This window comes from Euleptes europaea, chromosome 3, assembly GCF_029931775.1.
Source record: "Euleptes europaea isolate rEulEur1 chromosome 3, rEulEur1.hap1, whole genome shotgun sequence".
In the NCBI taxonomy this organism is placed as follows: domain Eukaryota; kingdom Metazoa; phylum Chordata; class Lepidosauria; order Squamata; family Sphaerodactylidae; genus Euleptes; species Euleptes europaea.
In genome coordinates this window covers 113,915,342-113,934,202 of record NC_079314.1, presented here as the reverse complement: position 1 = coordinate 113,934,202, position 18,861 = coordinate 113,915,342, and the positions used below count along the sequence as shown (strand labels likewise).

The 18,861-nt window shown below is 49.6% G+C and overlaps 1 protein-coding gene across 1 annotated transcript; it reads right to left on the bottom strand.

The window, feature by feature from the left end:
* Nucleotides 1–2,885: 2,885 nt before the first annotated feature.
* On the bottom strand, nucleotides 2,886–13,620 carry LDHB (lactate dehydrogenase B). The gene is made up of 7 exons (XM_056845923.1): nucleotides 13,495–13,620; nucleotides 11,936–12,053; nucleotides 10,329–10,502; nucleotides 9,625–9,798; nucleotides 5,966–6,083; nucleotides 4,636–4,759; nucleotides 2,886–3,053 (listed from the first exon to the last, which is right to left on the bottom strand). Exons 1-7 carry the CDS (start codon nucleotides 13,618–13,620, stop codon nucleotides 2,886–2,888), a joined length of 1,002 nt encoding a protein of 333 aa, XP_056701901.1.
* Between the last annotated feature and the right edge of the window lie 5,241 nt (nucleotides 13,621–18,861).

The window sequence follows — 18,861 nt, the reverse complement described above, 5'->3', positions numbered from 1 at the left end:
GTGCATGGCTGTTTCCTTCGCTGTCACCCCTCCCGTGACTTCGGGTCTTTGGTTTTTTTTTCTTCCAAAACTTTAATAGTCTTTGGGTTGATTATGCTTATCAGGGGTGCTTTAGGCTAACCCTGCATTGAGCAGGGGGTTGGACTAGATGGCCTGGATGGCCCCTTCCAACTCTTATGATCCCATGATTCTAACTTTTTGAGCAGTTTTACATTTTGTAAGCATCGTCATTATGTAAGAATCATTCTGAGATAGCAAATTGTTTTGGGGAGCATATGAGACCACGGTCTTTTATGCATGGCTGTTTCACTCGCTGTCACCCCTCCGACCACTTTGGGTTGATTATGCATGTCGTTTTTGACCGTCGGAGGTCGCCCCGCTCTCCCCCTGCCTTTCCCCCACGTTTTCAAATTTGAGATAAAACTGGTCTCTTAAAATGCAGGCGAAACGCAGGGGGAGAGCAAGGCGACCTCCGACGGTCAGAAACGACATGCATAATCAACCCAAAGTCGTCGGAGGGGTGACACAGCGAGTGAAACAGCCATGCTTAAAAGACCGTGGTCTCATATGCTCCCCAAAACAATTTGCTATCTAAGAATGATTCTTACATAATGACGATGCTTACAAAATGTAAAACTGCTCAAAAAGTTAGAATCATGGAATCATAGGAGTTGGAAGGGGCCATCCAGGCCATCTAGTCCAACCCCCCTGCTCAATGCAGTATCAGCCTAGAGCATCCCTGACAAGTGTTTGTCCAGCCTCTGCTTAAAGACTGCCAGTGAGGGGGGGGGAGCTCACTACCTCCCTAGGCAGCTGATTCCACTGTTGAAAAACTTACTGTAAAAGTTTTTTTACTAATATCCAGGCAGTACCTGTCTGCCCACAATTTAAACCCATTATTGTGAGTCCTATCCTCTGCTACCAACAGGGATAACTCCCTGCCCTCCTCGAAGTGACAGCCCTTCAAATACTTCAAGAGAGCAATCAGGTCCCCCCCTCAGCCTCCTCTTCTTCAGACTGAACATGCCCAAGTCCCTCAGCCTTTCCTCGTAGCTATGGATGGGATTAGCTGGTTATATTGGTTTGCAAGAACCTCTGTAGTACATAAATTCTTTCCAAATTATTTCTGGTTTTGTTAGTGGATTGCGAAGAATGGAAGAGCTGACAAAAGTGAATAAATGGGAAAGAAAAAAAGCCTCCCTTATGAGGCAGGTCAGATTCTTGGCTAAAACAATTAACGGCAATAGCTAAGAATGTAGTTTGGTTATTATATTTGAATTTGTCATCAGGGCCTTTGGGTATTACTCCATGGGTAATAGAAGGAAGCCAGAAAGAAAATATTTGGACAGACGATTATACATCACCAACGATATGAGATCAGCATCCATAGCACCCCAAAGTACTATAACCTGGGGAACAGTCTCTTCTCCTATGAACCTGCTCATACATTTGAGATGTTCTGGAGGACATCTGAGAGCCAGCGTGGTGTAGTGGTTAGGAGTGGCGGATTCTAATCTGGAGAACCGGTTTGGATTCCCCTCTCCTCCACGAGTGGCAGACTCTAACCTGGAGAACTGGGTCTGATTCCCCCCTCCTCATGAGCAGCGGACTCTAATCTGGCGAACCAGGTTGGTTTCCCCACTCCTATACATGAAGCCTGCTGGGTGACCTTGGGCCAGTCATTCTCTCTCTCACCTACCTCACAAGGTGGTGTTGCAGGGAGAGGAAGGGAATTGTAAGCCGGTTTGAGTCTCCTTAAAAAGGTAGAGAAAATCCGGCTATAAAAGCCAATTCCTCTTCATCTTCTGAGGTTCAGTGAGTAGTGATTTGTGGTAGAGCCTTCTCAGTAGTGGCACCATGGTTGGGGAACTCAAGGGGAAACTTAACCAGCACCTTCTTTATGTATATTTAGACACCAAATTCTGCTTCTTTCATTTTTTGTGTGTGTGCTTTGCTGTGTTGGGTGGTATGCTTTGGGTACAAGTTTGTTGACTGGTGGCTGATGCTGCATTGAGGAGGGGGTTGGACTAGATGGCCTGTATGGCCCCTTCCAACTCTATCATTCCAAAATTTTCTAAGTAAAGGGGCAACAGAAGTATATCTGTCACACCATAGCGAGCCAGCCTAGTGTTGTGGTTAGGACATTAGCCTAGGACCTGGGACAACTGGGTTTAAATCCCCACTGCCCCATGGAAGCTCACTGGGTGGCCTTGGGCCCAACAGTCTCTCAGCCGAACCTCCCTCGCAGGGCTGTTGTGAAGATATAATGAAGATGGAGAGAACAGAGAAGCTCCCCTTCCCTGGAGGTTTTTAAGAAGAGGCTAGATGGTCATCTGTCAGCAATGCTGACTCTATTACCTTAGGCAGATCATGAGAGGGAGGGCACCTTGGCCATCTTCTGGCCATGGAGTAGGAGTGTGGGGGGAGGCAGTTAGGAATTTCCTGCATCGTGAAGGGGGTTGGACTAGATGACCCTGGTGATCCCTTCCAACTCTATGATTCTATGAATATTGTAAGCCACTGTGGGTCCCCAATAGGCAGAAGAGTAGGATCTCAATTTTAAGAAAATAACAGGAGTAGAGAACTGTATTTATCCTGCCCTTAAGCTGAACATCACCCCAGTGAGGGTCAAAAAAAGAAGCGGCAAGAACTCGTTGGAGGACAGAGCACACAAAAGGAGCTGGTTTTATTCGTTCCGGAGGTCTGCGTTACACCAAGCACACATCTTAGCCGTGGCGGACGAGAAGCTGGTACCGTTGTTGCTGGGACTAATGGAAGCTCGCCTGCGGAGTTTTAACGAGAGGGGCTGGCGTGGGAACACGGGCTGGGTCTTGAACGCGGGTTGCCTTCAGGCTGTCGCCGGCGAGGAAGCATCCCGACCACGTCTACAGGTCCTTCAGGTCCTTCTGGACGTTCCACAGCGTGGTGCCGCTCTGCTGGAGCTGAGCCACCTCGGAGTCCTTCAGCTTCTGGTTGATCACGCTGGTCAGCCCGGCGGACCCGAGCACGCACGGGAGGCTCAGGAAGACTTCGTTCTCGATGCCGTACATCCCCTGCAAGGAGAGGGCAGAGCGTTTGAGAACACCAGCATGGTGTAGTGGTTAGAGTAGCGTTCCTCAACCCTGGTGTAGTGGTTAAGAGCAGTGGTTTGGAGTGGTGGAGTCTGATCTGGAGAACTGGGTTTGATTCCCCACTCCTCCACATGAGGCCAGCTGGGTGACCTTGGGCTAGTCTCACTCTCTCAGCCCCACCTACCTCACAGGGTGTCTGTTGTGGGCAGGGGAAGGGAAGGTGATTGTAAGCCAGTTTGAGTCTCCCTTATGTGGTAGAGAAAGTCGGCAAATAAAAACCAACTCTTCTTCTTCTTTTTACCCTTGCGGAACCCTTGAAATAATATTCATGCCGCAGGGACCCCCTACGTATGATTACATATTACAACCCAGTGTCCAGTTACTGTGAAAAAAGGCAAATTCCACGCCGGCCATAATTAGACAAGGAATAGAGAATAAAACTGCTCCTATCATACTGTTCTTGTACAAATCTATGGTGAGACCCCACTTGGAATACTGTGTACAGTTCTGGTCACCCCACCTAAAAAAGGATATTGCAGAGCTTGAGAAGGTGCAGAAATGAGCGACCAAACTGATCAGGGGACTAGAGCAACTATCCTATGGGGAGCAGTTAAGATGCTTAGGGCTGTTTAGCTTAGAAAGAAGGCGGTTAAGGGGAGACATGATAGAGATCTATAAAATTATGCATGGTATGGAGAGAGTGGACAGGGAGAAGCTTTTCTCCCTCTCTCATAACACTAGAATTCGGGGTCATCTGCTGAAGCTGGAGGGTGAGAGATTCAAAACTGATAAACTGATAAAAGGAAGTATTTTTTCATGCAACAAATAGTTACATTGTGGGACTCCCTGCCCCAGGATGTGGTGATGGCTGCCAACAGAAGGCTTTAAGAGGGGGGTGGACATGTTCATGGAGGAGAGGGGTATCCATGGCTACTAGTTAAAATAGATACTAGTCATGATGCACACCTGTTCTCTCCAGGATCAGATGAGCATGTGTATTATATTAGGAGATGTGGAACACGGGCAGGATAATGCTGCTGCAGTCGTCTTGCTTGTGAGCTTCCTAGAGGCACCTGGTTGGCCACTGTGTGAACAGACTGCTGGACTTGATGGCCCTTGGTCTGATCCAGCAGGGCTGTTATGTTCTTATGAGCAGGCCTGTTATAGTGGGTGCTGAGGAACGCAGGCAGGACAATGCTGCTGCTGTCATCATGTTTGTGGGCTTCCTAGAGGCACCTGGTTGGCCACTGTGTGAACAGACTGATGGACTTGATGGACCTTGGTCTGATCCGGCATGGCTGATCTTATGTTTTTAACAGATAGGATTGTGGGAATATAAAAGTATTCTGGGCAGCAGAATATGCTTAAGAGTCCTCAGAGTTGGCAACAACCCGACCCAAGGCAAGAAGCTGCTTCTTTGGCATCCATTGGCGACTGGACTAGATGACCCTTCCAACTCTATGATTCTATGAGGGAGTCTCTCCGATTTAGAACAAGGGATGGGGTGCAGCAAGAACGCCAAAACAGGACAGAAAACACAGCAAGCCAAACAACGGTTCCTCACCTTTACCATGGTGGATACTGGATGAACTCGGCAGAGGTTTTTCAAGATGGTCTCTAGCAGGTCGGCAACGCTCAAGCCGATGGCCCAGTTGGTGTAGCCTTTAAGCTTGATTACCTCGTAGGCACTATAAAAAAAATCACAGAAGAGTTCAGTGATATTTGTGAAAAGTGAAAATTAAATGAGACGTCATGTGGACAAATAAGAGTGAGCATATAAAGATCGCGGCCTAGAAGAAGAGTTGTTTTTTATATGCCGACTTTCTTTAAATTTTAAGGAGAATCAATCAAACCGGCTTGCAATTTCCTTCCCTTCCTCTCCCCACAACAGACACTTTGTGAGATAGGTGGGGCTGAGAGAACTGTAACTAGCCCAAGGTCACCCAGCTGGCTTCATGTGGAGTGGGGAATCAAACCCGGTTCTCCAGATTAGAGTCCACCGCTCATGTGGAGAAGTGGGGAATCAAACCCGGTTCTCCGGGTTATAGTCCATCGCTCTTAACCACCACAGCATGCAGGCTCCAGAAAGCCAGTAACCCACACACAATCTAGCCCAGATCTTAGCTCTTGGGTCACTCAGGTCTCCCACTGATGGCTTAATTGCCCCCCGATGCAGGGCGGAGGCATGGCCAATTGACCTGAGATCAGCAGAGACCCTGGCACTGCTTAATGACATCAGCAGGGCATGCCAATGAGGACTGTTCTAGCTGGCGGGAGAAGACCACATAGGCCGAGGCAGGGCTCGAGACCAGAAGGTAAAAGCTGGTGATGTGGAAAAGGAAGAGTCCACAAAAGAGGAAGGAAGACAGAAAGCTTTTACTTTACTCAGAGAGTGATAAAACTATGGAATTTGCTGCCAGGGGATGTACTGATATCCACAGGAATAGACACCTTTAAAGGGAGATTAGACAGATTCATGGAGTCCACATTCAGAGGCAGTAAACCTCCGATTACCAGTGCAAGGAGGCATCATCAGGGGCCAGGGGCCATGGCTCAGTGGTAGAACATCTGCTTGGCATGTAGAAGGTCCCCGGTTCAATCCCCGGCATCTCCAGTTAAAGGGACTAGGCAGGTAGGTGATGTGAAAGACCTCTGCCTGAGACCCTGGAGAGCTGCTGCCAGTATGAGTAGACAATACTGACTTTGATGGACCAAGGGTCCGATTCAGTACAAGGAAGCTTCATGTGTGTGACAACAGTTCTGTATGTATGTTTCAGCAAGGTGAGGTGCTAGGGCTGCTTGACCCCAAGGCCTCGCGGCAGTCAGGGTAGACCAAGGCACACAGCAATGCTTCCTCTGCAGACAGCCTGCTAGAACGGCGAGTCTCTCCATACCTGGCAACCACCTGTTTGTGGACTGCTTTCCAGTTCTCAGGATCTTGGTCGGTCCCCATGGCAGGGTTCAGTTCCTGGAGGGAAACGCCAGCCACGTTGACGCCACTCCAAACGGGCACTGTTTAAGAAACGGCAAAGAGAATCCAGGTTAGTCTCGATCCTGATTTCTGCCATGGAAGCCTTGCTGGGTGACCTTGGGCCAGTCGCACACACTCAGCCTAACCTACCTCACAAGGTGGTTGTTGGGAGGATAAAACAGGGGGGGGGAGAACAAGCTGCTCTGGGTCCTCAGTGTGGAGAACAGCGGGGTATAAATGAGTTTTTAAAAAGTGAAGGGATGCAGTCAAAGCATACCATGGGGAAGAAGGCTACACCCACCCTTTGTGGTTCCAGGAATTCAGAACCAAGCCCGCCCTGATCACCATAGCCCCACCTCTTCATTTCCATAGCCCCGCTCAGGAATCTGTTGCTTGGTCATGCTAGAGGGTGACGGGATCTTGAGGCCTGGCTTTTATATAGACCAGGAGATGAAAATATCACTTGCAGAAGGATAGATAGGGTAGATAGAGCGGTTCCTCAGTGGAACAGGCCTCCTCAGGAGGTGGTAAGCTCTCCTTCCCTGGAGGTTTTGAAAAAGAGGTTAGATGGCCATCTGTCAGCAATGATGATTCTGTGACCTTAGGCAGATCATGAGAGGGAGGGCATCTTGGCCATATTCTGGTCACTAGGGGTGTGGGGGGGGGGAGGTAGTTGTGAATTTCCTGCATTGCGCAGGGGGATGGACTTGATGACCCTGGTGGTCCCTTCCAACTCTATGATTCTATGATTAAGGAATTGAATTGGGATGTTTAGAAAATAGCCTGGCGAGCTAAATGTTTTTCTGAACAAGCGTACCCAGTAGGGCTGCCAGCTCTGGGCTGGGAAATACCTGGACATTTTGGGGGTGAAGCCCGAGAAGTGTATGGTTTGGGGAGGGGCTTCAATGGGGAATGATGCCATCACCTTCTCAAGTGGCCTTTTTCTCCAGGTGAACTGATCTCTGTCGCATAGAGATCAGTAGTAATAGCGGGAGATCTCCAGCTGGATGATGGCAACCCAGGTACCCAGGGAAGTGGTACCCACATAATAAACAGCTTGCAAGCAGTTCGTTTAACAAAGTCTCCAGTTACTAGAAATTGTGAGATTGTACAAGGTGTCCCTGGAAGATTGCAGGCAGCAATTGTCTCAAGAGGAAACGTGTGTAAAAATTTGTGAAGACAAACCATTCAACCCTCTACCTGGAGTTTTTGTTCGTTTTACAAACCACTCGTTTCTCCTCCGAGGGGAAATTGGATAGACCTGAAATGCCCTAAATTGACATAACACACATTTCATGCTCAGTTTCAGCCATGGCTCGATCTAAGCCCTCCCCCTCTACCTCCACGAAGCAGAAAAACTTGTTTCTGACCAGAGAACAAGGTTTCCTTGATATCCTAAGGCAATCATGTTTCAAGAATTCTTTTCGCTATGGCTAGGAAAAAAACCCGCTCAGGAATGCACTTAATGTTAACTCCAGGGTGATACGAGGTGTGGTTGTGCCAGGGGTGTGTGTGTGGAAGGGTGATTGATAGCTCTCTGTAGCTGCTTATTCATGTGCTTAATTTCTGAAGAGCGGCTGGCATTCCTTCAGTCATGCCCAGATCCAGCTGAGAATTCCTTTCCTCCACCTACCAAATGCCATCAGCAAGGCCGGCCAGACGGAGAAGAGTCGGCAGCCAGACATCGACCATGTTTGAACTAGCGGTGGAGTCTGATCTGGAAAACCGGGTTTGATTTCCCACTCCTCCACATGAGCGGAGGAGGCTAATCTGGTGAACTGGATTTGTTTCCCCACTCCTACACATGAAGCCAGCTGGGTGACCTTGGGCTAGTCACAGCTCTCTCAGCCTCACCTATCTCACAGGGTGTCTGTTGTGCGGAGGGGAAGGGAAGGTGATTGTAAGCCGGTTTGATTCTCCCTTAAGTGGCAGAGAAAGTCGGCATATAAAAACCAACTCTTCTTCTTCTAGACTGTGCTATGAACCACTTTCCTTGATTACCTCTTATTTAGATCTGCTTAAAGATGCTGTAGAGAGCCAGCGTGATGTAGAAGAAGAAGAGTTGGTTTTTATATGCTGACTTTACCACGTAAGAGAGACTCAAACTGGCTTACACTCTCCTTCCCTTCCCCTCCCCACAACAGACATCCTATGAGGTAGGTGGGGCTGAGAGAGTGTGACTAGCCCAAGGTCACCCAGATGGCTTCATGTGCAGGAGTGGGGAAACAAATCCAGTTCACCAGATTTGAATCCATCGCTCATGTGGAGGAGGGTGGAATCAAACCCGGTTCTCCAGATCAGAGTCCACAGCTCCAAACCACTACACCCCGCTGGCTCTCAAGTGGTTGAGCTGTCGGACTAGGACCTGGGAAGCCCAGGTTTGAATCCCCACTCGTGTCATGGAAGCTTGCTGGATGACCTTGGGCCAGTCACACGTTCTCAGCCTCGACCCTGGCTAGTATTTAGATGGGAGACCTCCAAGGAATACCAGGGTCGTGATGCGGAGGCAGGCAATGGCAAACCCCCTCCGAACGTCTTTTGCCTTGAGAACTGCACGAGGGGTCGCCAAAGGTTAGTGTGACTTGACGGCAAAAATAAATACATAACTGCTGTAGCAGCCAGAATAGCCCAGACTAGCCTGCTCTCGTCAGATCTTGAAAGCTAAGCAGGCTCGGACCCGGTTAGTACTTGGATGGGAGACCACAAAGGAAAACCAAGGTTGCTACGCAAAGGCAGGCAATGGCAAACCATCTCTGAATGTCTCTTGTTCTGAAAACCTCATGAGGGGTAATCACTTAATTATTATTTTAAAATGCACTCATCTTTTTGAGTCAATTTTTTTGGCTGTAAAGAATGGAAGAAAAATAAGAGGTACACAATTAGCTTTCTTATAAATTCTACATGGAATCAATCGTTTTGGCTTCCGATTTGGGCGTACCCAGGTGTGTGTGTGTGTGTGTGTGGACAATGTTAATAGGATGCTACTTTGGGAAAGGTCATTGGCTCAATGGGAGCAAGCGTGATTTAGTGGTTAGGAGAGGTGGACTCTAACCTGGAGAACCGGGTTTGATTCCACTCCTCCACTTGAGTGGCAGACTCTAATCTGGAGAACTGGGTTTGTATCCCCACTCCTCCACATGAGTGGCAGACTCTAATCTAGTAAACCAGGCTAGTTTCCCCACTTCTCCACATGAAGCCAGTTGGGTGACCTTGGGCTGGTCACAGTTCTCTCTGAACTCTCTCAGCCCCACCTACCTCACAAGGTGTCTGTTGTGGGGACAGGAAGGGAAGGGGATTGTAAACCAGTTTGATTCTCCTTAGAAGGTAGAGAAAGTCGGCATATAAAAACCAACTCTTCTTCAATAGTACAGCACAAGAACAGGAGAAAAAAAAACCTAAGGTTCAATCCCCGGCATCTCCACTTCAAGGATCTCTGGTAGCAAGAAGGGGAAAGACCTCTATCCTTCAAAGTGAAGAGAACTGCTGTCAGTAGGGAAAAGATAGCACTAGCTAAATGGGGCAATTTTCTCCCTGCTTAAATCAGGCAGGTTCAGGTGTTCCAAGAACAAAAATGATACTCACCACTCGAGTCCCCGTGTTCTCCTAAGATCCAGCCGTGGCAGCTGGAGGGGTGGACGCCCAGTTTTTCTGCCATCAGGTAGCGAAACCGAGCCGTGTCCAGGTTGCAACCGCTGCCGATGACGCGATGCTTCGGCAGGCCGCTCAACTTCCACGTGACGTAGGTCAGGATATCCACTGGGGAGGGGGAGAAAGACAAACCGAGGGGCTACTACACAGAATCATAGAGTCAGAAGGGAACACCTGGGTAATCTAGTCCAATCCTCTGCACAACGCAGGAAATTCACAACAAACTCCCCCCCACACACACACCCAGTGACCTTTACAACCATGCCTAGAAGATGACAAAAAATCCCTCCCAGATCCCTGGCCAATCTGGCCTGGAGGAAAATTGCTTTCTGACACCAAAGTGGTGATCGGCACTACCCTGGCCATGAGAGCCAAACATTGACACAATCCTTCCTTTTCCATGGTAAACTGAATGTTTGGATGGATATTATTGAGATTGTTTAGAAAGTCCATTAATTTTTCTTCACCATGGCTCCAAATAGTAAATGTATCTCTTGATTTAATTTCATCCTATTGGTTCTGGCCCGACCTTCTGGGGCAACAGAAAACAACTCCGCTCCATCCTCCATATTCTAAATGCAAATCGAGGCCTGTTTATACAGGCAACGGGAATTCTGCCTGGCAAAAGCCGTATTTACCTGGGTTGGACACGACAAGGATGATGCAGTTGGGACTGTACTTCACCACCTGGGGGATAATGAACTTGAAGACATTCACGTTCCTCTGGACTAGGTCAAGACGGCTCTCCCCTTCCTGCTGGCGGACTCCGGCAGAAACCACGACAATCTTCGAATTGGCAGTGACAGCATAATCTGCAGCCAGAAGGAATTAGACTGTTAGGCCTACATGTGCGCGCACGAACACCTAAAGCCGCCTGATCTGAAGTCACACCATTTGTCTATCAAGGTCAGTATTGTCTACTCTGACTGGCAGCTGCTCTCCAATGTCTCAGGTGGAGATCTTTCATGCCATCTACTGCCTGACCCAAGAACTGAACCTGCCACTTTCTGCATGCAAAGTGGAGACTCCACCACTGAGCCATGGAGTCTCAGGAAGAAGAAGGAGGAAGGAGGAGGAGGAAGAGAGAAAAGTTAGTTTTTATATCCCCCCTTTTCTCTACCTTTAAGGAGTCTCAGACTGGCTTACAGTCACCTTCCCTTCACCTCTCCACAACAGACACCTTGTGAAGTAGGTGGGGCTGAGAGAGTTCAGAGAGAACTGTGTCTGGGCCAAGGTCACCCAGCAGGCTTCATGTGTAGGAGTGGGGAAACCAACCTGGTTCACCAGATTAGAGTCCGCCGCTCTTAACCACTACACCACGCTGGCTCTCTCCCACTATCTACTGCCTGATCCAAGAACCTAACCTGCATGCAAAGCAGATACTCCATCACTGAGTCACGGTGTCTCCCACAACCACACTGAGCACAATTGCTACATGGCGGGGAAGTCCTACCTTTGGGCTGGGGAGGGCAGGGTAGAAGGGCAATAAAATAAATAAATACCTAGCAAACTGTACCCATGATCTTCCAAATTACATGTTTATTTATTTATTTAGTCAATAAGCCGCTCTACCCCAGCACGCCAGGCTCAGAGCGGTTCACATAATCTATGAAATATACACACAATAATAAAATCAGATAAAACAATACATTAAAACAACCCTAAACGGATTAAAATCACAAATTCGAATTCCTAATGGGGCACTGGCAAACCACCCTGCAAACAAAGTCTGCCTTGGAAACGTCGGGATGTGACGTCACCCCATGGGTCAGGAATGACCCGGTGCTTGCACAGGGGACCTTTACTTTTACCTTTAATGGAGCTTGGAATTGCAATATATGGCCACAGTGTGGCCTGCAGGTAGTTGTTATTCAGCAGCAGTGGGAAGAATAGGGAGGCCAGCTTTGTTGAGATCTGCACCCCCTTAACACGGCCCATGGAAAATAACACTCGCTCCCTCCACCATTCATTTTCACCTCTTTGCAAACCTGTGCTTTGGAACCCCATAAAGGTAAGTTGGGGAAAAACTGCTGGAACAGACCAGCAAATCCAGCATCCGGCTTTACACAGCGGCCAACCAGTCGTCCCTGGAAGGCTTTACACAGAGGCAGAAGCCTCTCCGTTTTTGCTCCCCACCTCCACCCTTGTGTTCAAAGGTGTACCGCCTCTGAACATGGAGGGACCTCTCCTCTGAGAACACGGCTCGTCTCCTTCAAAAAGCTGAACAAACTAACCCAACCCTTACCCTTGTCCGCTACAATCTTATGAGTGTGGAGAAACAGGCTTCCATGCTGCAGGTCCATCATTTCCCCTTTCAGTCGGTCTTCCATGACGTCTACCAGGGCCAATTCATCGCAGAGACCCTGGGCAGGAAGGGGGAAAAAACACAGGAGGTAATTGCCAAGAGCTGATTGCTAAGTTGCATCTGCTCTACTGCAGCATTTCTGAGCCCAAGCCGGGCTCTTTGTGTCTGAGAGGTACCACTATAGCAGGTGACACCACGCAAAAAAGATTCCCTCCATATAGGGAACTAAGCGTCAGGGAGAAGGTTGGGCCACACAACCCGCTCCCCGCAATCTTGTTTTCAATCTGAAGGGCTCCCACTTGAAACAGCACAGGTCTGCTTGCACTAAAAAGGCTGATCAATTAAGCGGAGAGGGGCCATCTGCTTGGCATGCCGAAGGTCCCAGGTTCAGTCCCCGGCATCTCCAGTTAAAGGGACTAGGTGATATGAAAAACCCCTATCTGAGACCCTGGAGAGCTGCCGCCGGTCCACGTAGACAATACTGACTTTGATGGACCCGGGGTCTGATTCAGTATAAGGCAGCTCCATGTGTTTTCATGTATGGGCAGTCTGCAGTAGGCCCTAATGGGGAACCTGGGACAGGAATGCATCTTGGGGGAGTCTGTGGGGGGCAAGCTCTCCCGGCGCAAGGAGATGGGGGCTCCAGCGCGGGCATGAATAAGAGGAGCCCTGCGGCTGTGCCACAGCAATAGTGCAGCTGCCTGCCCATGTCATGGCTGGCGTGCACGCCACCTGCCCTTTCTCATCGCGCATGCTGCGCCTCCGGTAGCTGCGCGCGAGGCCAGGGGGCGGGTGAGCACATGGTGGTGTCGCGGCAACCACCACTCTGGCCACCAGCCCCTGGCTCCACTGCATGCATGCACACACACGCATTGGCAGCCATCACCACATCCTGGGGCAGGGAGTTCCACCATTTAACTATGCGCTAAATTAATGCTGCTGTGCATTAACTTCACTGGGTGAACACGATGGGCACTTTCAGCCTAACCCACCTCACAGAGTTGTTGTGAAGAAACAAGGAGGAAGGCAGAACCATGCAAACTATTCTAAGCCCCTAGGAAGAGTGTGGATAAGCTTGTTTCTTCACACTCATAAGAGTGTGTGTGTGTGTGTGTGGGGGGGAGATTTATAGAGCGGTGGAGACTGATCTGGTGAACTGGATTTGTTTCCCCACTCCTACACATGAAGCCAGCTGGGTGACACAGCTCTCTTAGAGCTAGTCACAGCTCTCTTAGAGCTCTCTCAGCCACACCAACCTCACAGGGTGTCTGTTGTGGGGAGGGGAAGGGGATTGTAAGCTGGTTTGATTCCTCCTTGTGGTAGAGAAAGTAGGCATATAAAAACCAACTCTTCTTCTTCTTCTAAATACAAATTCATGAGATGCAACTAGAGTGAATGCGGGACTCGTCCTCCCTCTTCCACCTAACAGCGGCGCTGGTCAGATCCAACCAGCAGTGCTGAAGGCCCGAAACTTATCCCAACGTCGGTGCACACCGTACCTTCACCAGGACGCTGATCGCACAAGCCATCCCGACTTGGCCGACCCCCACCACGGTGACCTTGTTGTTCGGCTGGGTCGACGGCGCTGCGACCTGCGTGATCAGTTTGTCTTTCAGGGAAGCCATTTCGGTCTGGGAAAAAGACAGAGATATTGTGGTCAGATGAAACACAACGGAAGGTTTTTTGCATCCACTTTAGAAGTGAGTGGGGAGCTGTGATCTCCAGTTTCAAAGTATACAGTTGTACCTAACCCTACAAAGCAAGCCGGGGGGGGGGGGGTGTTTAAAGAAAGCCAGCAAAGTGCAGTAATAACCCACACCCATTAGAATGATTCATTTCAATCCAGTTTCCCTTTGATTGCAGCATTCTTTTATTTATTTCTTAACAGGCAGTTTCATCGTGTTACAGATGATTGCATTGACGGCGCTATTCCGAAAGTGCTAAGGAATTGCCATCAGTCGGCACTATTTATGGATGTATTAAGTATGCAAATGTTATATAATGAAGCGGTTCGGCAGTGCGACCCAGTTCCCGTCAACGAAGGCACATGCAATGCCTCGCAGTCCGTGCCAAGATATTGCCCTTGATTTGCTTCGGTATCAGACGAGAATGGGACCGATCTGGCAAATGTTTCTCTCCAGCCCTCCTCTTCCTCAACCCGGATTACGTCTGAAAGTCCTTTGTGCCAAACTGGGAGCAAAATGGGGTATCAACAATGGAATCGGCTACCTAGGCATGTGGTAAGCTCTCTTTAACACAGGCTGGACAAGCACTTGTCAGGGATGCCCTAGGCTGATCCTGCATGGAGCAGGGGGTTGGACTAGATGGCTTGTGCTGCCCCTTCCAACTCTATGGTTCTATCCCAGGAGAACAACAAGCAACTTCCAAAGCAAGAAGAGGTAGCAGAGTATAGTGGTTCGAGTGCATGGCCAGGATTGGGACCACCCAAATCAGCATTCCTCGAGTGACCCGATACGGGCCATGTTCTCTCAGCCTAGCCTACTTTGCAGGATTATTGTGAGGAGAAAATGCAGGAAAGAACCACATGTGCCTCCCTTGGAGAGAAGGCAGGATAAAAAAGGGACAAAGAGATACTATAATTGCAGCCTCATAGAAACGTGTGGGGCTACAAGCTATGTAAATGGGCATTTTAATAACAAAAGAGGGAAGGAAGGCACCGTCCGCGCATCCCGATTCCAACAATAATCGACTAAGCATCTCTCCACCGTCTCTCAATCCCACGCCTATGGAAAATCTGCCCCGCAATGGATGCTCATATTAAATTTTAAATTATCGTCTGTACGGGTTTCCAACTCCTAGGAGCCACCTTGGAAGGCAAAATTGAGTTCAAAATAGATTTTATTTATTTATTGACATACTTCGCCTATAATCCGCGTTTCTCCCAGAGAACTCCGGGCAATCTCACCAATCACGCAATAAAAAATAACACAAATAGGAAAAAGTTTAATGCAGTCGACAAAAAGAGGATTACAAATTCCAAGGAAACAAGCCAGAGTACTGTATCACAGACCATGGGTTGAGATTACAAAATTGGAGAACGACGCACACATACAACGAGCAACACAACGGACCGTGTCTACAATTTCACACACAATAATGACAACCCTTTATAAAAATGCCCCCTGAACCACTTGGTTTCACACATTCTGGAGAATGCTAAAAGTGTGGAAACCTTCCCTGAACTCCTCAGGCAGCCAGGTGGGACCGATGAAACAGTTTTTCGGGTACAGACAGCTGTTAACCTTGGCCAGTTTTGAAAAACAAGAGTTGGTTTTTACATGCCGACTTTCCTACCACTTATGGGAGACTCAAACCGGTTTACAATCGCCTTCCCTTCCCCTCCCCACAACAGACACCCTGTGAGGCAGGTGGGGCTGAGAGAGCTGTGACTAGCCCAAGGTCACCCAGCTGGCTTCGTGTGGAGGAGTGGGGAAACAAACCCAGTTCACCAGATTCGCCTCCGCCGCTCAAGTGGAGGAGTGGGGAATCGAACCCGGTTCTCCAGATCAGACCCCACCACTCCAAGCCACCGCTCCTAACCACTACACCACGCTGGTTTCATTCCTCCTTTCTCTCTACTGTTTACAATCCTCCCTATCTGTCTTTTCTCCCGCTAGATCACTAGAAACTAGATCACTAGTTTCTTGAGACAAGGCACAGTGTGGATTCCACCCCCAACCCCAAGCTAGATTCCCGAAGCATCATTTGCATTAATAGAATTGCATTATTGTAATAATAGATTACAATAATGGGTTACAGTGTTTTCAAATGGGTTTTTATTGCGGTTTCCAATTGTGAATGTTGTACTCGGAAGGTGCGCCGGGCGCTGCGGAGGTAGGCAGGCTAAGAAACAAAACGAACACATCCCTGTGTCCGCTAACAGCCCGATTCAAAAAGGTCTCACGGCGCTTGCGGAAGACGCTCGGTCTTCCGGGGCAAGTTCCGACTTGCGGCAACCCGCACGTAAAGGCAAGCCGGAGAACAAAACACCGCAGAAACAACCTTGGTTGTCATAGCAAACGTGAGCCTTCTCAGTGTTAGGTATCTATGAGTTAGGCCAGTTAGGTATCTATGAAGTTAACTGAGCGAGGAGATTGGGGAGGGGGCTGTGGCTCAGCGGTGGAGCTCTGCTTGACATGCAGAAGGTCCCAGGTTCAATCCCCGACATCTCCAGTTAAAGGGACTAGGCAAGTAGGTGATGTGAAAGACCTCTGCCTGAGACCCTGGAAAGCTGCTGCCCGTCTGAGTAGACAATAGTGACTTAGGGAGGGGTTGTGGCTCAGTGGTAGAGCATCTGCTAGGCATGCAGAAGGCTCCAGGTTCATCTCATCTCACCTTTATTGGCATAGAAGGTCCCAGGTTCAATCCCCAGCATCCCCAGTTCAAGGGACCAGGCAAGTACGTGATGTGAAAGACCTCCGCCTGAGACCTTAGACAGCCTTGAAGAAAAGCAGTGGCTCAGTGGTAGAGCATCTGCTGGGCATGCAGCAGGTCCCAGGTTCAATCCCCGGCATCTCCAGTTAAAGGGACTAGGTAGGTAGGTGATGTGAAAGACCTCTGCCTGAGACCCTGGAGAGCCGCTGCCGGTCTGAGCAGACAATACTGACTTCGATGGATCAAGGGTCTGATTCAATATAAGGCAGCTTCGTGTGTTCATGTGAGAATCTCGGCCTGTGAACAGTGCTACTTTATTCTAAGGCAGGGGGTCCCCAACCCTTTTAAGCCTGTGGGCACCATTGGAGTTCTGGTTTAATGCGGCGGGCACAGCCACACAATGGCTGCCGCAGGAGGCGAAGCCTGACGTACAACTCAAGCTCCCCCTCAGTCACACAGTGAATATCCTTGTGCTGTGACGGCGTATGCTGCCCAAGCAACATTTTTAGAAATCTGCAGCCAATCAAACCTCCAATGGCCAATCAGAAGCCTTGCTGGGCGAAAGCCCCGCCTGAGTTAAATTGTGGAACTCCCTGCCCCAGGATGCGGTGATGGCTGCCAACTTGGAGGGCTTTAAGAGGGGAGTGGACATGTTCATGGAAGAGAGGGCTATCCGTGGCTATTAGTAAAAAATGGACGCTAGTCATAATGCACACCTATTCTCTCCAGAATCAGAGGAGCATGCCTATTATACTAGGTGCTGTGGAAGACAGGCAGGATAATGCTGCTGCAGTCGCCTTGCTTGTGGGCTGGTTGGTCACTGGGTGAACAGACTGCTGGACTTGATGGACCTTGGTCAGATCCAGCAGGGCTTTTCTTATGTTCTTATGACTCTACCCACTTTCTAAAACCACTTGGTGGGAACCTGAAAAGGTGTTGGAGGGTACCCAGTTGCCAGGTTGGGAACCTGTTTTAAGGACTCTGGCCTGAGAAAGACCAGGAGCAGTCCCCGAGTTCCTATCCTCTCTCTCATTCTCCATCCTCAGTTGCTACTGCCCTCACTACAGGGAAACGCAAACAAAAGGAGCAGGAAAAGCCTGCATCTATTTGAACGTGGGATCTCCCCGACTCCGTGAGAGGCTGACGTATGCAAGAGGCCTGAAGAACTGAAGAACTCTCCCGAATACGCCATTTACGTGCCAGGTCAGGACTACAGGGCTACACAGAGGAGCATTGGCCTGCATCCTGTCCCCCGCTTGGCAAAGTTTGAAGCCTCCCTCCAGCCTAAGCTTTCCTGTACCACTTCAGCTGAGCAGAGTGGTAGGATACAGGCTGTTCGTCCCGGCTGCCTCCGCTCTGCCGTCCTCCTCCCCTGGAGACTTGCCAAAAGGCATGTTTGATGCCAGCTGGCTTGCGGCGGACCGGAGGCAGGAGAGAATTATTTGCATATCTTGATCCACCTTGAAAGTCTGTTGGCAATCCTAGCCGTGACCTTGGCCCAGGGGGAAGCGAGACGGAAGCTGATTTCAGAGACAAAGATCAACCGTGCCTTGAACACTCGGCCACATGACACTCGGCTGAGATGCAAGCACAAAATATATTTTTTTGGGGGGGGGGGGGAGAACTGCGTTCAGTCTGCACCAAACCTGCCTTCCTCTCCAGTTGGTCTCAGCTGGAGAGCCTTTTAAACCCTCAAGCCCTTCGCTTCAAGGTCTTACAATCAACACCTGTTCCAACGTCAAATAAATCATTTCACAAATACAAGCAATGCTACTCTGGGTATCCTTTTCACCTTGCCTTGAGGCTTCTGGCTCCTCCAGCTCCTGAGAGAGACTCAACCCGGCTCTCATCCTCCCTTGCAGGCCTAGTTTGACTCAGGGCCACGCCGCAGAGCTCTGCGTAGCTCCGCGAGTCTGTGCAAAAGGATGGAGGGTAGGGTAGTCCATCCTTGCTCCTTGGAGAGGCCGAGGGAGGGCATGCGAACGAAGAGGAGTCGCTGGGCAGCCGTCAGACAGGCGACTATTTGCAACGTCGCCGCAAAATAAACAGCACGGCTGTGACGACCCGCAAGATGAAGCCGGCGAGGCACTTGGCAGATAAATAACAGGAAGAGGAAGGAGTAAATGGAGGTCAAAATGAAGGCATGTGACAGAACTGCCCAAGGAACTATGGTCTTTTACGCGTGGCTATTTCACTCGCAGTCACCCCTCCGATGACTTCAGGTCTTTGCTGTGATTATGCATGCCGTGTTTCCAACCATCAGAGGTCACCTCGCTCTCCCCCTGCGTTTTCCAGGACTGGTTTCATCTCGGATTTGAAAACGCGGGCAAAACGCGGGCAAAGGCAGGGGGAAAGCGAGGCGACCGCTGACGGCTGGAAACGGCATGCGTAGTCACCGCAAAGACCCAAAGTCGTCGGAGGGGTGACTGCGAGGGAAACAGCCCTGCATAAAAGGCCTATATCAAGACCAG